We start from the raw sequence: 24,684 nt of genomic DNA on the forward strand, positions 1-24,684 counted from the left end.
ACAGCAGCAAGCAGAACTACTTTCTACAGCAATAGTTCCCCGGACGTATGGGCAGAAAGAGGGATGATAGCAACCACTATCTACCTGAACTCATGGCAAAGAGCCTGCCAGACACACAGAATTTCCTTTGACTTTCCATCAGCCTGGCTTGTAATTGACGTCATATAAATCATTAGATAAAAGAAGAAACTGCTGCTACACACAAACCATTGCTCAAGCAATGCTTTCCATCCTAACACATAAGACCTTCCACATTGTCAGCACTCATAGCTAATAGTTATGTAAATGCTATTAACAGGTAGCTGATGTTGCACAGCAGTGCCAAACAACAGAAGTCAGTTGTTTGGCAAAGCTGCAGAAGAAAAACTTCAGTTATGCGAGGTGACCTGTTGTGTGAGTGAATTGTGTGAGTAGATTAAGAGTGAATGAATTAAGCATTTCTAGAAAGTCCACAGGCTCTAACGGTGCATTAGTGGAAAGTGGTGGCGGAACAAGTGTACTTAGAGTTTGGAAAATTAATACTTTTTTTTAGCACTAACAATAGAGTATCAAGATTTTTATCCAGATTTTCCCATATCATTTAAATGACAGAACACAAAGGACAGTCCAGGACAACAGCCAACTGATCCTTGCTACATGACTGAAAACTGATCAGGCTTTTGTTTGCTTGCTTTGCTGCTGTTTTTTTCTTTAATGTGTCAGTCTTTGGGACACATCTGTCATTCAGTGACCTCATCTGTAGGTGGGAAGTGCTCTGGTCTTTGATCATGACAAGTCTCAGGACTTATTTTCATTAAAGTACTCCATAAAGGCATTTAGAAACATTGCACACATTTTTCACCTGAGGAAACAGAAACACAGAGGCGTGAGTGGCTTCCCCATGCTTACTCATCAGGCCACTGCTGCACCTTGCATTTTAATGCAATATTCCCGTCCGATGCGATAATAGTATTCAAAGATTTAAAAGATCACTGCCAGGTCCTAATGAATTAAACAATTTGCTTTAAAAGATATTTTTAAATTGCATCATTAAAGGGTTATTTTTATTTGCCTTCTAATATGTAAATCTTCAGGGTAAATTCTTGAATCATATTTTCAGTATTTTTCCTTAAAAACAAGGGAGATAACCATGGATTAACTTCTTGAACTATATAATCACTTATTTTTAAGCAGCCTGAGATCATTATATACTCTGATGATTCAGGGAGAGAGCTTTATGAAAACTCTTCATATCCCATAATTAATTTCCTGCACACCAGAGTACGGCATGGAAATTCTTGCAGGTAACTTCCATTGTATGGTAAGTCTGAACATAAACTCTGTTATCTACATTTGCAGAAGCTTTCTTACCCTCAGCAAAAAGTTTAATCTTGATAAGGCTTCTAGAAACATATCAGCTCCTTTGTTGGAAAACTCATATCTCCCAGCAATGAAGAAAAATAAGGTCTTCTCAAGACTGAAGTCAAGGTGGCTGAAACCAAGCAAACAGACAGAAAAGCACAAAGTATTTCTCAAGACACAGTAAAGCAAAATAAGCAACAGCTTTCTATTCTGGAGGAATTTATTAGCCCAAGAAAACAATGAAAGTGAGGCTTTTCTGCTGTTCTTTAAAATTAGTATCTTAATCTGATAAACTGTATCTTGGGTAAATAACAACAACAACAACAACAACAACAAAAATCAAGACCCTCTGCCTGATCCCACAATCTGTTAAGCAGAGTTAGAACTGGGGTCTGAAATCCCTTTAGCTTCTGAATGATAAATCCCAGACAGATACTTCAATAAGTTGGTAACATTTTCGAAGTACTTGTTAGTCTTCCTGCTTTGGTTCCTGCTTTAAATAGTGTTGGACAACCAGTGCTTAGTTTTGAAAAGTAAAAGCATACCCATAGAAATGACCTCGAATGAACTCTTGGATCCTAGCCTTGTACATGGAATGCAAATTCTGAAACTCATGCATTGCTGAAAATTTCTTAATGTTCAAGCCATTTGGGGTGACAACATCTGGAAAAGCAGAGAAAAGGCAGAGGTAGACATCTTCAGAGTCTGAGAAATCTTTAAGGAAAGAACCAACATGTCTTTCAGCTGTCAGTATGTGAATGGTTATGTACTCTTATTACTCATGGATGGGGAACACCACTAACACAATGGTCTACACCAGCTTACTCCACAAATCTTTGCATGTGACACTCCACTGTCTACCGCATTGAAGCGTTCAAGTACCACCCTGACTTGTACTCAAAATTAGCACAGATCATGCTGAACAGTGGGGTATCCCCCATGCCCTTTTGTCCCATCAAGACTTAAGTAATGTCTCCATTTAACCATATGGTTTTTGTGCAATATACCCTTTACCTCTTTATTCTGGATATCAGTGTTGCCAGCTCAACCACTGCTCTTGAAAGCAGAAACTGCTGTACCATGCATTTGATTACTGCATGGCATGAGAGGTCTGCTCTGTCAAGACTTCTGAGGATTTACCAGAAAAGGGAGAATGTAAGAAACCTTTTAAAAAAGACTTCCCTTCAGTAATCTGTTGGTTTTCTCCTAAAACTAGACATAGAATACCATACAAGTCCAGCCTTGACCAGGAAATCTTTACTTCTCAGATACTTAGGATCTGGTTCTCAGTTACAAGAAAGGAGAATCTTGGTGGGTCTGGCAAGAAAACTTGTGTCCTTATCTTCTGTTGCCTAGCCCTAGGAGGTGCTCTGAACAGAGACTTGTGTGGCTTCATATGAGTGGGGTATGTGAAGAAAGCAGAAACATCCTCCATTTCCCTTTGTCTTTACTGACAACATATCTTCTTCCTCTGACCTGCTTCTTGCCCAGCATGGAAGAACTGGCTCATGCAGGACATAGCTTTGGGACTGCAATAATTTCAGGCTCTTTCTGATAAAGTAAGACTCTGTGATTGTGTATTTCTGGCCAATTTCCATCTACACTTTCACATTTATCCGAGAGTTTTGGACACTTACCCATCATCAGCAGCCTGAATATAACCTACTCCAATGTTCTTTGATTCAACTGCAGCTTCATTTACCCTTTCATCAGGACCGGGGCTCAGTCCCTCTCTTATTTATGCCTTTGAGATACAGAACATATCTGTGGGATGTGGGAGCCTAAAGCATCGGTTCACTATTTCTGCTCAACATATAATAATATTTTGAATACATGTGAGGCAATGTGTCCTTACCCTATGGAAGAAATGATGAAAGAAACCTTTGTTCCTATTTTAATTTGTTTGGGATTTTTGTTGTTTAATGAATTGATGACATTTTTGTTTTAAAATTATCCCAAGTAGGTCAGATCAGGATGATTTGACTTCTATATTTATAGGAACGAACCTGGCATTGATTAAAGTAATAATAGCACAGTATGATGTTTTCTGTTGATAAGTTACTAAGATTCAGGGTTGACTCATACTTTTCAGAGTCTGCTTCTATGATTTCAAATATATACAGAACAAAGTCCAGATCTACACCTTAACTGATGCTCAAGAGTCTTGGAATTCTGATTCAAAGTCTTCTCTACTGCTAGTAAAAACTATGTTTCATACCTGAATGAAAATATTAGAAAACCCATAATATCAATATCCAAATCACAGGAGTGTACCTTATGATCACTGACAGAATCTTGCATGATAGGTCAAAGAAAACATGTTTAATATTAGATACTCAGGCTTTTGACAAATATGTTTTGATAAATTATTGATCAAATAATAACAAAATAATGCAAGCAATCATTCTGCTAGGTTTAGACTGGCAAATTTGCCTTTGTCCAGCAATCATTCTGCTAGGTTTAGACTGGCAAATTTGCCTTTGTCCAGGTAAAAAAAAAAAAAGCTCCCTATGCAATCATGTCTACTGAATTTTAAAGGGGCTTTTCCAAGTGTTGAGATCTATAATTTGTGTCCAAGTTTAATATTAATGAGAAGTAGCAGAGACTGCTCTACATATCACGTTTCCTCAGTTATTTTTAGTTATCAACTTTGTTGCAAAGTTTACATCTGAATAAATTCAAATGCAAAAAGAAGTTAATTGTGCCAATTCTGCATCCCCCTTTTAAAGTTTATTTTTAAAATGGATTGAGAAGTGTACACATTCTTCCCGTATTCACATTCCTTTGCAGAATACAAGTTTAATGATCTACAGATGGATCGCTGAGCTTTTTGAACAGCCAATGTCTATGTTGATTTTACAACTTCAGAGAGAATAAATAGTATGAAAATAGATTCATATACAGTTTATCTGTGGTCTATGAGTCAAAGAAACTATTAAAGTATTTATTCCCATCTAAACATATTTTCTACTTATAATTGCCTCCTAGGATTTGAGGTAACAGTTCCTATTGTATTTCTTTCTAGCGTTGTCAATATGAAGCATATGTGTCAACAATATTTTTAACCCAAACATTATATATATTTACTTGGCTTCTTCAAAGTTGAAAGCATATTAAAAAAAAAAGCTCAAGCCTGTGAATCTCTGTGCATGGAATTTTCTTTACCTTCAACTGACATTCTACCTGTGAGCAGTCAGCAGATTTTCTCTCCCAAATTAAACTGGATTCAGACTCATTTCAGCCTCCTTAAATCCCAAAATATAAACAATGATTTTCAAGAGTAGCTGCTGTGGGGAGAAGCCTCATGCCAATAAAAAATAGCTTCAGAAGTCTGGTTTTTAAAGATCAAGTGCTCTGCAAACAAGACCTTTCAGAGATATCCCAGATTAGATGACCGAACACTTACATTACTTTTGTCATGTTTAAAAATAAAAGAAAAAAAATCTTCTAAGTTCATCATCTTACTGACAGTCAGGAATGAGACAAAGGATCCAACGGACAGCTCTTTTATCGTGATGCATGAACTATACTGTGGCTTGAAGCATTGAAGTTAAAAAGGATAACAGTCCCAAACTATGATTAGCACTGCAATTTCCATTAAAAAAAAACCTACAAAGAACAAGCAAATAAAATAAACCCCAAAGTCATTTGAGCATTGTTAAACTTAAAATAACCAACTAAGGTGTGAACACTCCTGCTAAATAGAATCAAAATTGTTGTGTTTCATCCATGATGCTTACCCTTGGAAGGAGTACTGTGACTTAGCCCTATAAAACACTGTGCCGATTTCAAAAGAACTTTAGTGGCACATCAAACTGGGATCATGACCTTATTTAAACTCCACACATGGAACACAACCAGTTTTATTGGTAAGTCTCATATTTTATGAGAGTAATAGAAAGCGAAAAGTCAGACAAACCATTGGGCACATCTTAATTGTTTTTTCAAACTGTACTGGTTGGTCTAGTAGGAAGTATTATATTTGTTTATGAAACTTCTCATGGTTAGGTCCTAGGATCACAATGATCATAACTACACTGCTACTCCTAGCTGTGAGAGAGACAAGGAAATGAACTGTACTGATTTACAGTTTGGTTTTTGCCTTCTGATCTCTACCATATTAAGGAAAGTGAAACAGATTTAGCACTGGAAAACAAAACTCATCTAACATTGTTTTGCACACTAAATTTTTGCAACATTTCTAAAAGATTATATCAGTCATTGCTAGCAGAGCAACAAATCTCACACTGTAAAAGCTGGTGAAATATACTACAAAGGTTCCAACTTCTGCTTTCACCAGTTGACCTGAATATAACAACATCACTGGAAACCTTGCTATAAGCGAATCTCCTGAAGCTGAGATGTCTTTGCAAAGAAAGCCTAACATCCATGGAGTTAAACTAATGCTCTCCTGAAATGGTACTGAAAGCAGTTATTAAATAGTGCTGAACTTGATTTGGAGAAAACAACCGAAGTCTTACCAGGATTTCTTTTAAGCATATGTTCTGCTTCTACAGCTGTTATCTGTGAGACTGTGGTGAACACATGGGCACAATGTACAGATGCCCGTTCCATACAGTACCGATGATAAATCTGTCTCTCTCCTGCTTCCTTGTCAATGTCAAACTGTTAAATAATAAAACAAACAAAAATAAAACACCTGTGTGATATGTTCATCAGACTTGTTACCACAATTTCAGAGTTTGAAGGAGCAAGAGAGGTCACAATTCCTGCATGAGCATGAAAAAATGGCAGTTAGCAATGGAAGGAGACCCAGATTAATGATCTCACCGATCCCATGAAAGGTAAGTACCTGTGCTATCTGACCTGGTGGCTGGCAATATGTCATGCTGCATCTCGCCTGAGCTTGTTGGAAAACTTGGGAGAGTGGCAAAGTTGCTGGTGTCTGAAGGTATGGGGGAGAGTAAAAAAAAGGAATGGGGATGAGGAGAGAACCTGGTGACTGTGTAAAATGGTGGGGATCATGGGTAGGCCAGAGAGGAATGGAGTTGTGGTGGAGAGGCAGGATGTAAGGACTCAGCCACAAATCCCGATGGAACAAAGAAAATAGGAAATGAGATATTTTCTGATATTCAGAGATGTTCTTCCTCCAGCTTTACCACTGTTATTTACTGCTCTTTTTACTTCAATTTGAACTCCATTAATTTCTAGAGGCAGAGATAAGTTAAACTGCTAGATAAGACAACCCCAAATACCAAAATATTTCTGAATTACCTTTAAAACTTGCAGGTTTTTGTTGTTTGTTTTTTTTTACTGAGCTTATGTTATCCTGATGGGAAGAAAATGCACAGTACCTACTGAGCACATGCTTAAAGGTTCAAATGTTCACTAATGATTGCATTGCTGCAATGTCTAAAAAAGAGCAATTGTGCAATTACACAAAAAAGTGCAATTGTCTAAAAAAGAGTAGTGCTAACAGAGTGTTGATGATTACAATTAAATTACAATCCTCTTAGTCTTACATGATGTTTCACTTCTGGGAACAGAAATGTTGACCTCCTAAGGTCAACAGCATGGGCACCAAATAGCCTGTGTGAGTTACATAGCTAGTGACAATGACTCTTAATGAGGTCTGTCATTATCACCGCCTAACGCTAGGTGCAGTCTGATTTTGATTGCATTTGACTCTGTAACTTCATCGACCATAATAGATTTAACCATTATTGGAATATTAGGAATATATACTTACCTACTTAGACTTCCTTTTTTGTCATAACAACTTTGCTTGTTGTGTCAAAAGTTACTTGATGTTTGAATGATGATTCCCTTAAGGGCTATTACTATGTACCTTGTACAGGATGGGCAGATAGTACTTTCTATAGTTTGGACTATCTGACCTTTGCCACAGCATGCTGCTCTTAGTACTTTAGAACTTAGCCACAAATAAAGCTATTTACATCATAACTTTTTACATGCTCAAGGTTGGTACAGAGCATATTTACAGAAATTTGAGCAAATGTGAGCCATTTCAGGGAACAACATTTAAGCAAATAATTTTTTATTTTTACTTAGGTAGGTATATTTTTATTTTTTTTTTTTTACAACTGTTTTGCTAAGAAACTTATGTGCTTTTAGCACCAGGCACTCTTAATTTTGCAGTGGTGCTACACTGCTGGTGGGCAAGTCCTTGCCACTATATAAACTGAAAATGCTACCCTAATGTGATGAGAAAAGAAGTCTTGAAAAATCTTAGATGAAAAGTTCAAAAAGATAGATGCTTTCTTTTGATATTGATGATCCTATATGACAAGAGTTTCTAAGCCTGCAAAAGAGATTTTTAGGAAGAATCTTTAGGTAGGAAATATGCGTTACCACATAATGTTATTCATTATGATACAATCTTTCAGTTGTATCTTTATATATTGTATTTTCCACATTTCCCATGAGAATTCTGAGACACAACCATGTCATAAAAGACGATCTTTTCCCTAGAACATACCTCATTTGTCACAGAAATTGAATGGTAGAAAAAGCACAGGGCAGGAGGGTAGGGGAGAAGAAAAATAAAGGTGAACTACTTTGACTCTTTAGAGTGTCACAGTCTGACCTGTTAAAGTGTTGAGTGTTCACATCTAGATCTGAAATCCACTGTACCTATGCTCTGAAGTTATAAAGTACTTGGTATTGCTAACTCTAATAAAAGCTTCCCTAAAAAAAAAACTGCATGATGTAGCTACCTTCCTTCACATGAGTGTGGCAAATTAATTCACTGATATTTCTGGAGCATACAGATGCCACTGATTGATGCTGCAAAACAGCTCTTAAGAAAACCACATGTATGTTTTTCAGAACAGAACTCTTACTTACATGCTGCAAGCAAGGTAGAAAGCTGCTTATTGAAGACTAACAAAACTAAAAATCATTATGAACGTTCAACCATTCTGTGTACCAAAGATACAAAATGGGACCGTTCTTTGGCAAACACACAAATGGGATGGGGTACCACTGCACACACACAGCTATGCAAGTTTTTTTAAATACTTCTGACTTTGTATTAAAAATAATTTCAAAATAGCCAAACTTTCAAAGGCTTTTCATTCTCTTTTCCCTTTCTCACAAAGAACGGATTTTTTACGAAATGTAATTAAAACCTAAATCTGGGACTTGTTTACTAACCATAGATAAACCCTCACCAACACTACTGGGAGAAAGATTCATAAAAGGATCATTCAAAGCACTATGGCTTATTTCCTGTAGCTTATAATTACTTTGATTGCATGAAAGCATTTTACACATTTAACACATACACATCTTGATGTTTGTGTCTTTATTGCCATTCATTTTTTCATCTTCTGGAAATGGGAAAGATTGTATTTTGCACATGCTTTCATGACTTTTGGCATGTTTTTTCAAAGGTACATAGTTCCATGTCTATTAAAAATGATAAGCTGAGGAAAGAGTTCTCACATTTCATTTGCTCTCCTTTTCCTGCAGTTTCCTCCAGTAAAGTAAGATCTTGGCCTCTGACCTCATTTACAGCGTGGAGTAAGAAACCTCACCGTGCACTTCCGAGCAGGCTAGATGAGTGACTTTAGAAAATAAGCCTTGGGCAAGTTGAAGGGCAGGTTAAATGGAACTTAATTGATGAGACAGTGCAGGAGACAAATTTAGTCCACACAGTACTGTGCAAAGACAGCTGAGCTGGCTGTGACAGTATTAGCTCCAGAATTAGAGGCATCATGGGGCGTGGCACTGTATTGAGCAAACAGGCCAAAATGAAGCGGAACACCAGTGCAGGTAGTCTGCTCCTACCCCTAATCCAATGTTTCTGCTCAGAACTTGGCTCTGCTGCCTGGATTCTCATCCACCTTGGTTAAGGTACCTGTGAACATGTTCCATAGTGTTCACATTCAGCAAAGCATCTGTGAAGCATGTCATGCTTCCTTTTGTTTGTTGGCTGTTATCAGCAGATGGGAACACTAGCAAACCTGCAGATAAAAGCTGCATCAAGAGAAAAACCAGACCTAAGTCAGATTAACTGTTTATAGAATCATTTAGATTGGAAAAAGACCCTTAAGATCATCAAGTGCAACTACTACTCAGTGACTTTTAAAGACTAATGACTTCAATATTTCCTTTCCTGTAAATTTTCCACTGCTGCTCCCAGTGAGGATCCCCTCCTACTCTGACTGTTAGAAACCAAGCAGGTTATTAGAATTTACAGGGTAGCAAGGATTAGAGGGGAAAATGCCTCCCTTATAAGGCCATTCTAATCTCAAAGCAAACCAGGGAGATGTTCCACAGGCATAAGTCTTTGGACTAAAATTTGCATTTGCTGCAATGCAATTCTGAGGAAAAAATTCAGCTCATCTCTGTCTTTCCTATTGATCGATGTGATGGGCATAACAGCTTATTCATGTCTTAAAATGTAGCATGTTAGGGGGAACAATAGGTAATCAATGAACCTTCCAGCACGACATTCTAAGACAACTAAGATGGCCTTTGAATACAAAAAGAAGAGAATATCAAACAGTTATGGAATACTGGTGTTATGTCTCTCTTGGAAACAGATAACATCACTGAAGTAATAAATCTGAATCAGACATTCCTACTTCAAAATGATAAAGACAAATTGCAAAGGATTTACAAAAGCATAAAGAAGAATGATTTGAGAGTGGAAAAGAAGGAAAGACTATATCAGCTATGTAAATACTGTTCTGAAAGATAAATTATTTGTCGTGGTCTGCGCACAATCTCTAGGTACTGATGCTAGACTATGATTTCATAAAGAAAAAGAAAAAAAAAGAAAGCATAATGAATGGAAATTAAACCAAATACAAACTGGAATTGAAATACATAATTCTGACAATTAAAACTTTGTGACACCTTTGAATAAATTATGTATATTCCCCTGACCACTTGAACCTTACAGAAACTTTATCTACTCAAAGTAATCAGTTTGTATCTCAAATAAAAGGTATAGATTTGATGCATGAATGTTTAGCTGAGGACTATATGTAGAGAATGATCTCTTCTAGTCTTTAAAATCAGTGGCACACTCAAGTTCACAAGGTGACTTTGCAGTAGAATCAGAAGCAGTCATAGATAGGCCTGAAGTTCAAATTCCAATCAACCAAAAGGTAGAATGGAAATATCTTCACTTCTGGCATAATCCCACTGGCTGCCATTGTCTGAATTATGTAAGAATTACTCTTTTTAAAATCCAGTTTATGTCAAGTTTAACTCCCACTTATTGTTATCTTGTGCAAACAGAACTTTCATTCTGGCAGCTCTGCCATGCCAAAAAAGAATGAAATTTACATTTCTTGGCTTAAGTCAGATTTCCATTAGCTGCTGTACTAACAAACCCGATCAGCTTTGCACAACAGTGAGCTCAGTGACAGCCGTGACAGTACAGCACTAAATGGAATGAGAGCTTGTGTTCCTGTATTGTCAGCATAAAAGCTCTTGACTACTTATTTTCATTGGGATTTTTATTACTTTTTCTTTTAGACTTCTTGGATAGAATTCATCATTCTGCAAACTATATTCAGGTAGACTTGTACAACTCAAATGTAAAATGTTCCTAGGTCTAAATAAAAGTGTTAATACATTGACAGGGCAAACTTATATAAGTAAAACCCCAATGAAGAATGAGAATAAGGTTTTTTTTTTGCTTCTCCTTGTCATTTTTTCCATTATAAATCAAGGTGATGTTTTACTAAGAAACATCAGAGGCTGAAGCCTGCAAACTTCTCCATTATGCCAAGCCAGTAATCCACAAAACCATTACAGATGGTCACCTCTCAAATGACATATCAAGTTGAATTATTTGCCAAAAAGGCTGTTCCTAATACAGCTGTCTATTCACCTATGAACTAGCCTGAATCATCAGTGTCTCTCAGTCAATTTAGGAAAGGTGTTGGTCTAGTTTATTTATTAGTGAAAAAAAAACAACAAACCCACCTCCCCCCACACCCCCCCCCGAAAAAAAAAAGCAACTAAAAAAAAAACCAACAAAAAGAAAGAAAACAAAAAACAAACCCCCAAAACCCCAAAAGCCTCACCAATCCTAACAAAAAAAAACCTCAACTAATAACCAACTAAATAATAATAATACCCCACAAAAACAAACAACAAAACCAGCCCCTTTAAACAACAAGGAAAGACTAATATTCTTTATCTTCAGCTGAGAAGTCAGTTTCTTGTGAAGAGGAAAAGGCTCCACAGGCTCAGACCTTTTCCCACAGAACTCCTTACCTTCTGAATTAGCTATTTTGGTTCAGTTTACCTCGGCCACAAACATAACCTTACTCTCACCAGTGTAGAAGCTACACTGGACATGGGGAGGATGAGGAAAAATAAACTGCCAGTTGGACTATATACAAAACTTCTTAAACTTCTGTTGGGAAATAAGCTCATAACATAACATACTTGTTACTGAAATAAGAAAACACTGACTTCGGAAGAGTTCAAGCCAATAACCTGTAGTTAGAGTTAGCAGCCCCTGACTCAGCTGTTTACCCATGGTTCTTCAGATGCTTAAAAGCAGATAAAAGTATCAAACTCTAGCAGACACCATGCAAGTCACCTTCTGTTTTGCTCTTTTTCTTTTTTTTCTCTCTCCTTTCCTTCCTCCAGTGATTTAAATCAGTGAATTAAATGTGTATCTAAGAACAAAAATGTACACTGAATTGCTGTTCAGTTGCTGGTTATTGCCTCAGTGCTCCTCTTACCTCAGACCATCTGTTATTTGTTAAATGCTGCTGAAGACACGACAGTATTCACCATGCACTGCTGCACACTAAAGATTTCCGCTGCAGCAGAAGCAGCTAAATTTCTCCTAGTCCAATTAATTAATTATTGAATTAATTAATGAATTAAGGCTATAAGAACTGTATAATCTTTTACAGTAATTTTGTATAAGAACCAGGATCTTGTCTCCAACTAAGGCAAAGAGCAAATGGCTCAGGAGGAGGTCAGGAGTCAGACAACATTACAGTCTTACATCCATAGTGGATTCTCTTATCTTCCAGCAATTTACAGCTCTAACCTACTAGATTGACTAGTTTTATCAGTCCCCCGGAAGCATCTTCGTACAGTTTACAGGCTGGCATTTGCCCTCAGCTCATGAAACCAAGGGTTTTGGTAGCCTATAGTTCAGGCCTCTACATAATTTAAGTAGTCTGTAAAGAATCATGCACCACAGCATGCCAACCCTTCACTAAGTCATTCTTACCTTTTCCCCAAAAGCCTAGCAAGGCTGAAGGTCAAGTTTTCACAGGTCCAGGTTTGAGAGGGCTATCAGAAGACCACATAGAGCCCTTCCAGTTTTATCACCTGACATGGGCTGGTGACTTCAGTTCTTTGCTCACTAGAGTGCTAGAGAAAACATCAGCCCACACTGCATTACGCAGGCCTCTGCATGACCACTGATACTGACGTTCTTTCCAAGTAGGCTGTGACTTGGACCAAAGTCTTCTCTGCTCTAAAGCTACTGACCTCACTGGCTTACTTCAGAGAACACATTTGTACCTTCTATATTTGTGCCAACTGGCACCTATTGAGCTTTGCTAGGAAGGTGAATTAAAGTGGGATTTTCCACTATGGAATCCAGAGAAAGAAAGAAAATCTCAGTAATCCTTTGTATTTTTAAAAGGGATCTTTCAGCTCATCTAGTATCTTCTGGTCCTGTACAGGGGTAGTTTAATACTGACATGGAATAGTGTTTCACTGTGTGGGCACATGCAGATGCATGACTGTGTGTGTGCAGAGCAGGCAGGGCTAGTGACGAGGACAAACTGGGAGTTAGAGTCAGGGCTAACAGGAAATACTATGGTGGGGAACAACACATTAGTCACACACACCCAGGGTACGGTGGAAGGAGGGAGAGAAAGCCTGTGAAAATGTCAGGTAAATATCTTTCATCAGTCATCAAACAATCATGTCATGGTTTTGCCTGTGGATCCCCCTGTTAAATCCTTCAACATTGCAGGAAAGCACTTGGCCTCAGAGGGCTGAGTACAGCTCCTTCTAGAAGGCATTCTAAACCAGGTGTTTGGGGACTATACTGGGGACTAGAAAATGGAACACGAGCTTTCCTCTTTTCTCTGTAGGAGCTTAACATGCCTTATTGTTTCTCAGCACATACCCTGGTGCTGCAACCATTTTTTCTGTGATATCTGATGTAGCACGTTCTACAGTTGCATCCTTCCCACCTATCTCAGCTGCTGTACGTAAAGCTGGTGAAAATTCTGTTCTAACCATGAAATGCTGATCAAAAGTGATAACATCATTTTGCTTTAAAGGAAGATAATTATGCAATAACACTGAAAGAGGAAAACAACTATTAATACTTTGGGGTGGGAGGGGATGACACGCTCTAAATATACATAGTCTCATCCCAAGATTTAATGTTAGGAAGCCCTGGAGAACCTTCTTCACTGGGAAAATTGTGTGTTTGACCTTACTGGTTTACTACTAGAAGATGGCAACAAGAATAACTTCTGAATACTTAGCTACATGTACCATTTCATTACCGTACTCTAGATCAACCTCTCGGCTGACTTTTGGCCCAGATTGACCTTTTTTACAGCCAAAGAAGTTCTCACTAAGATATCTGATCTCTTACTAGAAAGTTAACTTTGTCAGGAAGAGCTTTAGCACCCTATAAGCATGTTATAGTATAACAGCTTGGCATCGTTTCATCTATTAGTACCTTCAAATGGCAGTAACTCCACAGAGGGCATAAAGCTTTATGGCATAAAAATCAACAAATTTCCTCCCTTAAATATTATTTACAGCAGTTTATAGTAATACTTTAAACTGATATATATGTTTCATTCCGTATACATACGTATGTTTCATTCCTCATATTCTTAGAAATCTGAATAGATTAGAAAAATCTGAATAGAAATTTCTGTACTTATGACATAGCTGATAGTTGCCAATGGAATTTGTGAAGCTTTGCAGAAGGATGGACAGTACCTTATCATGTGAAATTTGCCATGTCAACATTAAGAGTGATATGGATACTATGCTCAGATGTAAGGTAATTACATATTCTTTTGAGTACAGAAAAAAAGGATGAGGCACTCAAGGTTATCATGAAGGAAAAAAGAAGTTGCTTTTGAGAAAAGCAGACTGTTTGGTCAGACTACTTGTAGCTCACCAAATTAACAAGAATAAAAAGCAAAGAATAATTTTCTTTAGGATTTCCTTTACAAAAGGAAGGCAAGGCTCCAACAGTCTGTTTAGCATCAGGCTGTAAAACAATCAGCATTCTCTTTTTTTTTTAACTCTAATTTCTCATTTTAAATGCCCTTTTTTATTGTTGTTTTTTCTATGGCTTCCTTTCTAACAAATTATGTAAGACTGAATCAAGAGTGAATGAACAAAGTTACTGCTGAAAAGTTCTCATTTCCTTAAGCTGTAAACCTGAAACCACATGGTTTTAGTTCTTTTCATCTAACTTTATCCAGAGCAAAATAATTTAATGTGACTTTAAAGCTAGATTTTGCACATCTACACATAAGGGGAATATGAGGGAGTAGGAATGCCTAGACTCCTAGACAGCATGACCGCATTATTCATGCTGCCTCATTAATGCATCTAACAAATGTATAATTTAGGAGACTAGTTTTCCTAGGTGATAGATGGAGACAGATCATTCACATGGTAGTCTGAGGATGTTTGCCTTAGGCTAATTGTGAAGAGGCCAGCGTAACTCCACTGATGATATAAACCTAGTAGGAGCAACCACCTATGTTAGTTACCTCATTTTAGGCAGAGACAATTCCCCCTACACACTACCATGCTGCAACCTTTATGCACAGCAATAAATGAGTGAAGAGTGCCTTTTACTCTTAGTGCGTTCAGTAGATTCAGTAGTTGCCTTTGATAGAAAAGGAAATAAAAAAAATAAGAGGGAGAAGCTGTTTCCTTGAAGTACAATGGAATGACAACCTATTCTGTGCTTCTGAATAAGGCCAGTAGCATGCTACTACTTGGACCTTGTCTTTGGAAGACACTGCTCCACAGTATGTCAAGCTTCAAACATCCAATTGAAAATTGCTAACTAAGTAATTTTCTTTACTGCTTTTAGCCAAGGAAATGCAGGGACAATGAATAAGGCAGTTGTTTGAGCCTTTTAACCACCTCTACCCTCAATAAGCGCGGGAATGCAAAATAATCTTGAATTCAGTTTGTCTGTAACCATATTAGAAATCCTAGATCATGTAACGTATTTCTGCTGAAGGGAGTGCTAAAGACATCTGGGTCCTTGAAATGTTGATTTGTGTTATGCTTTGAGTGGAAATGGAACATTGAAAACCAAAACCACCAGACAGTCTTCAGAAATTCCAAGAAACAGATGTGGGTCTTTTGAACTCAAAATACTTCTTACATTTGTTAGTTACAAATCAAGCACACCTAAAAAGCTTGAAAGTAGAAGGACTTATTATGACTGGCAAGAATTAATAAGTAGGCTGAGGGGGGAGTGGGGTGGGAAGATGGAATGATAAAAATGTCTCTTACCTGGTCAAGATTGTTGTAAAAATCTATACTGGCTGCACACAGGTATCTCCCAAGCAGAGTCGCATGGGTAGTAAAAATTGTGGCCACACGAAGCTTCCAAGATCGAGACAATATTAAACCCACTCCTGCCTGCCACTCATGGAAGTGGGCAATTATATTGGGCTTGTCATCAAACTGACAGGAAAGCTGAAAACAATTGAAAGAACATACATTAAACACACATTATATCCTGCCCACCATCTCAGCTGCAGAAACCTCTTTTTTTTTCATTCCTTGCTCTGTGTGCTTGCTTTCTTTCACATCACAAAGCAATACAGTGTTTTAAGCAGTCGTGTCTTGATTCCCATCAAGCTCTAATCCTTAGGTCAAGAGGCACATGTGTCTCACTAGTGCCTCAGAACAGTATCTTTCCTAGAGTGCTGGGGAGCAGAGTCACTCTTCTTCCTTTTAACTTGCTCGTCTGCTGTTGAAACTCTTGTTTGGTAAGAAAACATGATAGATGTATTATTCTGCAAATTAACAGTTTCCTCTTTTTAGGTAGCCTGCAATACAGTCGCATGTGAAGTCAAAGTGCTATCATTAATGCTTTCTATCTATCATTAATGCTTTCTATCTATATTCCCTGTGCAAGGTAGTATCTAATTGCTGAAATATGGCTTAACTAACTTCAAGGACAGTCTGCGAGTGTGACAACTTAACTACCATAGGTGAGAAAGAGGGAGTTTGAGATCCTACTTGTAAGAGCATCTGATGACAAATAAGGGAGTTGAGAAGAAACAGAGGGGGAAGTGACAGTAAAGACACAACAGACTTCACATAGGAGAGCCTTCCCCTCCCCACCCCCTTCTCCCAGAAAAAATACAGTTAAGTGACCACTTAAGATTTAAGTTTTAAATACAATTTGATCTACATCAAGTATCAACTTCCTTAAAATCACAGTTTTCAAACTGGAGAACAGGAAGTGCATACCAAAGCTTTGTTTCTGCCCCACTGACAAGGTTGGAATTTGAAAATCTCTAGATTTAAAAACTGTACCTCTTTTAAAAACCAGGCTGTTAACGATCCAAAAATTACAGCATCATTGGCTTCTCGGTCATGAAAAGGGATCCCTATATTGCTGACATCCCAAAAGTCACCTTTCCACCTGTCCAAGTTCCAAGCTGCTGATCCTATATCAAACAGTAAGACATATGGGCTGCCCTCTATCAGCCATCTTCCAAAAAAGACCTATGGGGAACAGGCAAGGATATAACCAGAAAATGTTACAGTGAATGTAAAGGCCAGTTAGCAAAACTATTTTCATCCATCAAATCTCAAAATTTTACATAAGGAATATGTGATCTACATACCTAAGGTTTGTGTTTTTCCTTGTAAAATACATGGAGTAATACTGGACCAAAGGCAAGGGTGAAAGGAAATTACAATCTTTAAGAATATTTGGTTTTAAGACTTTAATTTCAGATTTTCATCACAATATACATTTTTTTTTCCCATTAAAAAAGGTTTAGGAAGACTAGGTTGAATAAGGAGGTCTTATGATATATTAGAGTATCTATACCATTTTTGTTCTTATTTCAAAATTCTTATTTTTTTCACTAAGATTTGCCACCAATCTTTTGCCATTTATGTTGGATTACCAGTGATAGATTTTATAGGATAGGTGTTTGGGACCTGCATGTACCATGACATTTCCTCATTCCACCCAAGCAGCACAGTTGATGCCTTTTGGCAGAGTGGAAGGAAGGATCAATCAGAATGTATAAATAATACCTAAAACCACATCAACCTAAAAATACAGCTTTCCTGCTTTACCTGAATGGATGTAGTTAAACATCTCTAAGAGTATTTAGAACTTCACTGATACAAACTACCTGCCCAACCAGGAGAGCAAGCTGACCCGTCATAAGGCAACACAACACAGCTAGGGCTGCATTACAGATTGCACCGCTCTGCACATTCAAATTTCACTTTAATCCTACCATCAAAAAGGCTATAGTAGCAGAGACATACTAACTAGGAAGAACAAGGCACTACAGGGAGGCTAGTGTAGCTTATACTCCACGTGGAGGAATCTTTTATCCACTTTTAAATCTCTTCTAATTCACCAACCCCTGACATGCCAGGGGTTGAACCCAGCCCTACAGCTACAGTGGGCTGAATTGAGATCCAGTCTTGAAAACAGCGAGATGAAAGCTCTTAGACCTGTTCGCACAAAAAAAAACAGGGTGTGACAAAGACAGGTGTGTGAAGGAGGGTCATTTCCTTATGTACTTATTTCAGGCTATCTAGGTTCCTTATTTAGGAAAATGAGGTTAAAAAGCAGGAAGTTTGTGTGAAACCAGAATTAAGCTAAATATGGAGTTAGGTTGTGGCAAGTAACATGTGATCTGAGAAGTTTGGAAGTGTTCCTAGGTCCCCTGATTTAAAGGGACATATTGTGATGCATAAGCAAAATCCAGACATAAATGTTAAAACGGTAAATGCGGCTCCTGGAAAATACAGCATCATTATTAGATATCAAAGCTATACTTGACATACCTGGGACAGATTTGCTGCTATATATGAATACTCCAGCAACACAACGTATGTTAGGCAGGCAGAGTTGGCTGATTAAACTGAACATATTGCCTAAACAGCATGAAGTGCATATATAGCATTTCAATTAATCTGCCCCACAGACTTTAGCTGTTTTCTAAACAAAGGAATATTACACAGCTTGTAGCAACATGGAGAACCTGATCAATCACTTACGAAAATTTGATTAGAAATATGAAATGGCAGTTAGATTAGACATTTTAGTTTGAATCTCTGCCTGAACAATGTAAGCATCCCACAGTGTTAATGTCCCTGACAAACGCTTTCCCATGCTGTTGCATATTTACATCCAGCAATACACTTCTACATGATATGCAGTGGGGCATTAGATCCTAATAGCAGCAGAATTGTTGTTACAGAGGGTGATATCACACTGACAGTGCCATGGCTGGTGACAGTCCAAGAACTTTATGAATTTCTACATTAAAATATGCCATGCCCTCCAGCAACAGAACTTTGTCAGAATGCTTCCTTGTGCCTGCCTCTCAATGCTTTTCACATCTGTTTGACACACATAATAAGCAGACAATTTTTCCTCCTGCAAACTAGCACCTCTGGGAGACTCAATGCTGAATCAGAGTGGAGGTGAGCTTTTAATCTCTGATGAGGACTTTCAAGAAAAGAGGTCAGTTTTATCATGTGTGGAATTTAGCAAATTCCACCTATTTTCAGGCAATCAATTGTCCTCAAGGCTGCAGCTGCTTGCAGCCTAGTAGCTTGCCCATCAACACAGCAGATTCTATTCCTTTCAGCAGATCAGCTTCATTAAGAATTTTATTCCTAGCTGATTATTGAAGAAACTGAGTCACATAAAGGCTATGAGGTTTGAGATCACAGAGAAAACAGTGGTTAAAAATTGTGTAGGATACACATGAATTCATACTTGTGCTGTGATTTAACCTCTCTTCCTGGGAAACAGACAGCTAGTTGCATTGATCTGAGGAAGGAGATTCTTTGTCAGTTGGGTGCTTTTCTTAAGTCACCCTGTGGTTTGTCTCTTTCTGGCTTTCAAATCAATGCTGCATAAGAAAAAATGTGAGCTAGCAGAACACTCTTCTCTCTCCAGCACAAGAACACCAAATGTAAGGGTACAGTCAAAGTAAGGTCATATTATCTACTAAAATATCACTGTATTTAGAGACTAGATAAATAAGTCATTAATCCAATTAAGCAGACTTGCAGATAAATAACTGTTAAAACCTATAATTGGAGTTAAAACCTGTAATTGGATAAACTGGTTCTTCCTCAAAAATAACCTGTAATGAATTGACTCTGCTGTTCTAACAGTGGATTCTGAGGCTTCCCCATTGTGACATTGACCAGGATTGCTGTGTCAAGTGGAATGGCAAGAGCATTAACCAAAACTGTAATCTCCTCAGAGTCAGCTTTGTTGCCCTGGGAAGCAGTAGCACATCTGATTTACCTGACACCCTTGGCTTTTCATGGTGTCCATTGCCTTCTTAACTGCAGGGTTTGGAGGCTCACATGCTTCCGCCTGAGTCTTCACATTCTGCTCAAAATAGGGACCAACCAGAAAATAGTTTTCACCCCATTCATCTGCTGTAGTTTTGGCCTTTGTCTGGATCACGGTGTAAATGCCTCCCACTGCAAAAGAAGGTCACAAAGAAAATGAAATAGAAAAGGGCACAGGCCATAAAGCTCTGGAGTAAGCTCCAACTTGTAGATAAGATATACAGTAAAATCGCTTCACATATTCAGATTTTTAAGTGAAACCCACACTTAATCAAATAAATAGAAGTTTAGTCTCTTAAATGGAATCATACCTAAGATGACAAGAATCTTACAGATGTATGTTCTTAAATCAAGCTCACAGTTCAAGAGTTTCAAGTCATATAGACATGGAACCGCAGAAGGGAATCTATGCATAAGATTATTCTTCTCCACTTCATTAGGACTAGAAAGCTAAGAAACTAATTTACAAACATCATACTCTTCCACGGCTCCTCTGGACAGGGATTTAGAGAAATCTTAGGTAAGTAACAACTATATATTTCCTTCAAGTGCCCCTGCTCACAAAATAAGACTAATTGAATAGCTTGGATTCATAGAATCATAGAATAGTTAGGGTTGGAAAGGACCTTAAGATCATCTAGTTTCAACCCCCCTGCCCACCTCACAATAAACAATGTCACCCAAGGCTGTGTCCAACCTGGTCTTGAACACTGCCAGGGATGGAGCATTCACAGCTTCCCTGAGCAACCCATTCCAGTGCCTCACCACCCTTACAGTAAAGGGTTTCTTCCTTATATCCAATCTAAACTTCCCCTGTTTAAGTTTTAACCCATTACCCCTTGTCCTGTCACTACAGTCCCTAATGAAGAGTCCCTCCCCAGCATCCCCATAGGCCCCCTTCAGATACTGGAAAGCTGCTATGAGATCTCCACACAGCCTTCTCTTCTCCAGGCTGAACAGCCCCAACTGCCTCAGCCTGTCTTCATACGGGAGGTGCTCCAGTCCCCTGATCATCCTCATGGCCCTTCTCTGGGCTTGTTCCAACAGTTCCATGTCCTTTTTATGTTGAGGACACCAGAACTGCACACAATACTCCAGGTGAGGTCTCACGAGAGCAGAGTAGAGGGGCAGGATCACCTCCTTCGACCTGCTGGTCATGCTCCTTTTGATGCGGCCCAGGATACGGTTGGCTTTCTGGGCTGCAAGTGCACACTGAAGCCGGCTCATGTTCAGTTTCTCATCGACCAGCAGCCCCAAGTCCTTCTCCGCAGGGCTGCTCTGAATCTCTTCTCTGCCCAACCTGTAGCTGTGCCTGGGATTGCTCCGACCCAGCTGTAGGACCTTGCACTTGGCATGGTTAAACTTCATGAGGCTGGCATCAGCCCACCTCACAAGCATGTCAAGGTCCCTCTGGATGGCATTCCTTCCCTCCAGGGTATCAACCGAACCACACAGCTTGGTGTCATCGGCAAACTTGCTGAGGGCGCACTCGATCCCACTGTCCATGTCACTGACAAAGATGTTGAACAAGACCGGTCCCAACACTGATCTCTGAGGGACACCACTCGTTATTGGTCTCCAGCTTGACACTGAGCCATTGACCACAACTCTTTGTGCGCGGCCATCCAGCCAGTTCTTTATCCACCAAGTGGTCCATCCATCAAATTGATGTCTCTCCAATTTAGAGGCAAGGATGTTGTGTGGGACAGCGTTGAATGCTTTGCACAAATCTAGTTAGATGACATCAACTGCTCTGCCCCGTCCATCAGTTTCGTAGCCCCATCATAGAAGGCCACCAAATTGGGCAGGCATGAAAACATATATATTCAGATAAACATATAATTTTAATTATGTGAGACAAATCAATGTTCAACCCATAGAGTAACACAGTTATGCATCTGTTCTTATGGTGTGGTAAATACATCATATGAGCATAAGGCACTTCAACAGGGATAAATATGGGGCTTGGTAGAAATCTTAGTCAAGAAACTCATTGGTTTTAATTGGCAGAAATACAGAGCTTACAATAAGGGAACATTTTTGTGCAGAGCAGCCTGGTGACCCAGGGAAAAGAGAAAATATGTACTTGCAAGATGAAAGATACTAAATAACATGATAAAGCTCTAGTCATAAAGTGATACAAAGCTCTTTCACCACCATCACAACAGTGGAGATCAACCTTCATACTCCAAGGCATTCAACATTGGGATCAGCAAGGCAGCCAAATTTCCACAGCTATTAATTTTAAGAGTAGTAAGAAAGCTGCAGCTCAGGACCTGAAGACAGTCTGGACCTTTGGTTTGTATAGTCAAGAGCCTACTGTTTCTTTTCACAAGGTTTTGCTTAGGATCACTGTGCGTCCTAAGGCATGCCCTGCCAAAGATGTACAGAAAGCCTATTCTGAGAAGAGTGGAGAGTGTGCTGTGCTTTGCCGTTGTAATCTGTTGCACAGCAAGGTAAAGAAAAACATTTCAGGGTACAGGTTAGCCAGAAATGCAACAAAAAGTACTTCGGATAAAAACAAGAGTAAGTTTTTCCTGACTGTAAAAACTCCTCAGAAGCTAGGTGTGATAAAAGTTCTCTGTTACCTGGTCCTAAAACTCGCTTTTGTCTTTTCTGTTCCTGTGGAAATATGACTCACAAAGCATGTCTGTGCATAAGCTTTAATTGACAGGGGAGGGAAACTGTGCAAGTGAAACTATGTATGTGGGAAGTGTTGGGCATAACTTAAAAAAAGACTTCTTGAGAAGAGCACAGCAATGTCTAGAATAATGTACTGACTTTTGAAATTACACTTTGCCATAACAAATTCAAGGAATACATCATATATCCTTAAGAGCTTATATGTGCTCAGTTACTTTGAATTCCCTGGAAATACCTATGTAAGCAATGCACTACATGTCCCACTGAGTAAGAGAGTAAGGGTTTACATATTCACTTGGAGCCTAAAAGAACTCTCCGATTACTTCCAACACCTTATTCTTCTCCTATATGATGTTTTAAGGTCATATTACAAATACAAAACTTTTCCAAACAGAGATGTACCAAAATCCCAGGATGTTGCAAGTTTCTGTATGCCACCTCTGAAGTTTTTTACTTTGAAACAGGTTTTAAAACAAACATTAAAAGACAAAAAGAGAAATAGCTGCAGAATCAGAAGAGATCAGTTCCAGATAATTGGTTCAGATCATCACAAACATGGGGAATTAGCAGTATAATGTGGATGCAGGGCTAGTTACATGTTCTGATCTCCATCTAAATGCTTTCTTCAAACATTTTAAGTTTTAATCATTTTCAAACGTCCCTGAGAGAAAAATATTTCTATTATTTATTTTTAGAAAGTGTTTTTAACTTTTTCACCAGAAACAAGAAAAGAAAAACAAAGAAAACCAAGTTAAAAGTGAAATCAACAACAAATCTTTTCCCCCATTTATTTCTTTTTCATTATTCCTCTTTCTCCAGGGAGGAATAAATTGGCATGGAAAGAGGGACTGAAATGCTTGGGAATGAAGGATTTTTTTCATTTAAGAAAAGTTGGATTTTGGTTTTGGTTTTTTTAGTGACCTCTTTAAAAAATGATGAAAGATGAAAACAATTTTTTTTTTTTTTCAGAAAATAGTTCATAGGATTATTCTTAAAAGTTACAATGTTTTCAAATGCGTTACCACTATTATGAATTTGTCTAAAGGAGTCATCTGCAACACTCCAGCCATTTTCTTCTTTTCTCATTTCAAGTCTTGGTGCATTATTTCTTTTGTATATTTAAAATCCTTAGAGCCCTCCAGGATAGACATCAGAACCACCTAAATAAAAAGTCTGAGTCAAGAACAGTATCACAATATCATACCACTATTGATGATGATATTAGGCAGAAATGGAGATCTAACTATGCACCTGGAGATCTTTGTGCAAGATCTAATATGCAGATGTGCTCTTTCTGCAGCAAGCTGTTACACAGAAAGATGCATTGCCAGTGTCTTTTGTCACCTGACGAGGAAGGGTCTACAGCTCCCATGATTAGCCAGGAACTGTGCCAAAAAAAAAAATGTCTTCTGGATTTGTAATCCTTTGGTCATGGAATTGCCAAAACTCCCCAAAACTGCCAGAGATACCCACCGTTCATTTTACCTGCTCTACCACCCATGCAACTTTACAGAAGGACATAGAGTAGGAGCAGCAGAAACCAAAGAGGAAGGAGAGAGGAAACAAAGCTATGCACATGAGACAGAGATAAGTGGAGAAAGTCACTGATCACAAGTCCTTCCACACATACCTTTGCTACACAGAGACAGAGGATCAGGGAGCTCCCAGGGCTCTTCAGCCTCTTTGCTACGGCCTGACCAGGCCACTCTGAAGGCCATGAAGTTTTCCTGAGGACCACAGCTGCCATGGAATCCAAAAGAGCACTGGGACCCCATCTTCAGGATTCAAATTGACTTCACTGCCACAATTAATAATTACACCAACCATCCTTTCACCCCTTCCCGTCAGAATGAGTCTCTGATCTATAGAGGTATGATAAAATTGGGCTTGAACATAATTTTTTCTAACATTTGGTTGGAAATTTATTTATTTATTTATTGCCTGTTTTGATATTTAGGGAGCATTTACAGAATAAGTTTGTAGAATGTGTCAGGTGAAAAAAACCCAGCATCTTCTAATAGCAGATGTTTTTCATGTAATTTTTTTGGCTAATTTTGTAACCAAGACTCATCAGAAGATAGTAGTTCTCCAAATTCTGTGAAATTTTGGCATTCCAAACACATTCTGAAATAATAC

At 38.4% G+C, this 24,684-nt stretch overlaps 1 protein-coding gene across 4 annotated transcripts in view; it reads right to left on the reverse strand.

Moving 5' to 3' along the window:
• Positions 1-24,684, reverse strand: part of GYS2 (glycogen synthase 2) — a 42,874-nt gene that overhangs the window by 13,260 nt on the left and 4,930 nt on the right. For 3 of the 4 annotated variants that reach the window (XM_057428173.1, XM_057428146.1, XM_057428156.1), the window contains 6 exons: positions 19,856-20,037; positions 16,873-17,064; positions 15,838-16,023; positions 5,823-5,967; positions 1,887-2,004; positions 1,351-1,471 (listed from right to left, as the gene is read on the reverse strand). In XM_057428173.1, the coding sequence (XP_057284156.1) occupies positions 1,351-1,471; positions 1,887-2,004; positions 5,823-5,967; positions 15,838-16,023; positions 16,873-17,064; positions 19,856-19,885 (792 nt within the window). In that variant the 5' untranslated portion in view covers positions 19,886-20,037. The remainder of the gene's footprint in view (positions 1-1,350; positions 1,472-1,886; positions 2,005-5,822; positions 5,968-15,837; positions 16,024-16,872; positions 17,065-19,855; positions 20,038-24,684) is intronic. The other variant, XM_057428163.1, reaches the window with a different exon arrangement.

Source organism: Pezoporus wallicus, unplaced genomic scaffold (assembly GCF_028554395.1).
Source record: "Pezoporus wallicus isolate ANWC-B61680 ecotype Strahan unplaced genomic scaffold, APGP_CSIRO_Pwel_v1 scaffold_3294, whole genome shotgun sequence".
Lineage (NCBI taxonomy): Eukaryota > Metazoa > Chordata > Aves > Psittaciformes > Psittacidae > Pezoporus > Pezoporus wallicus.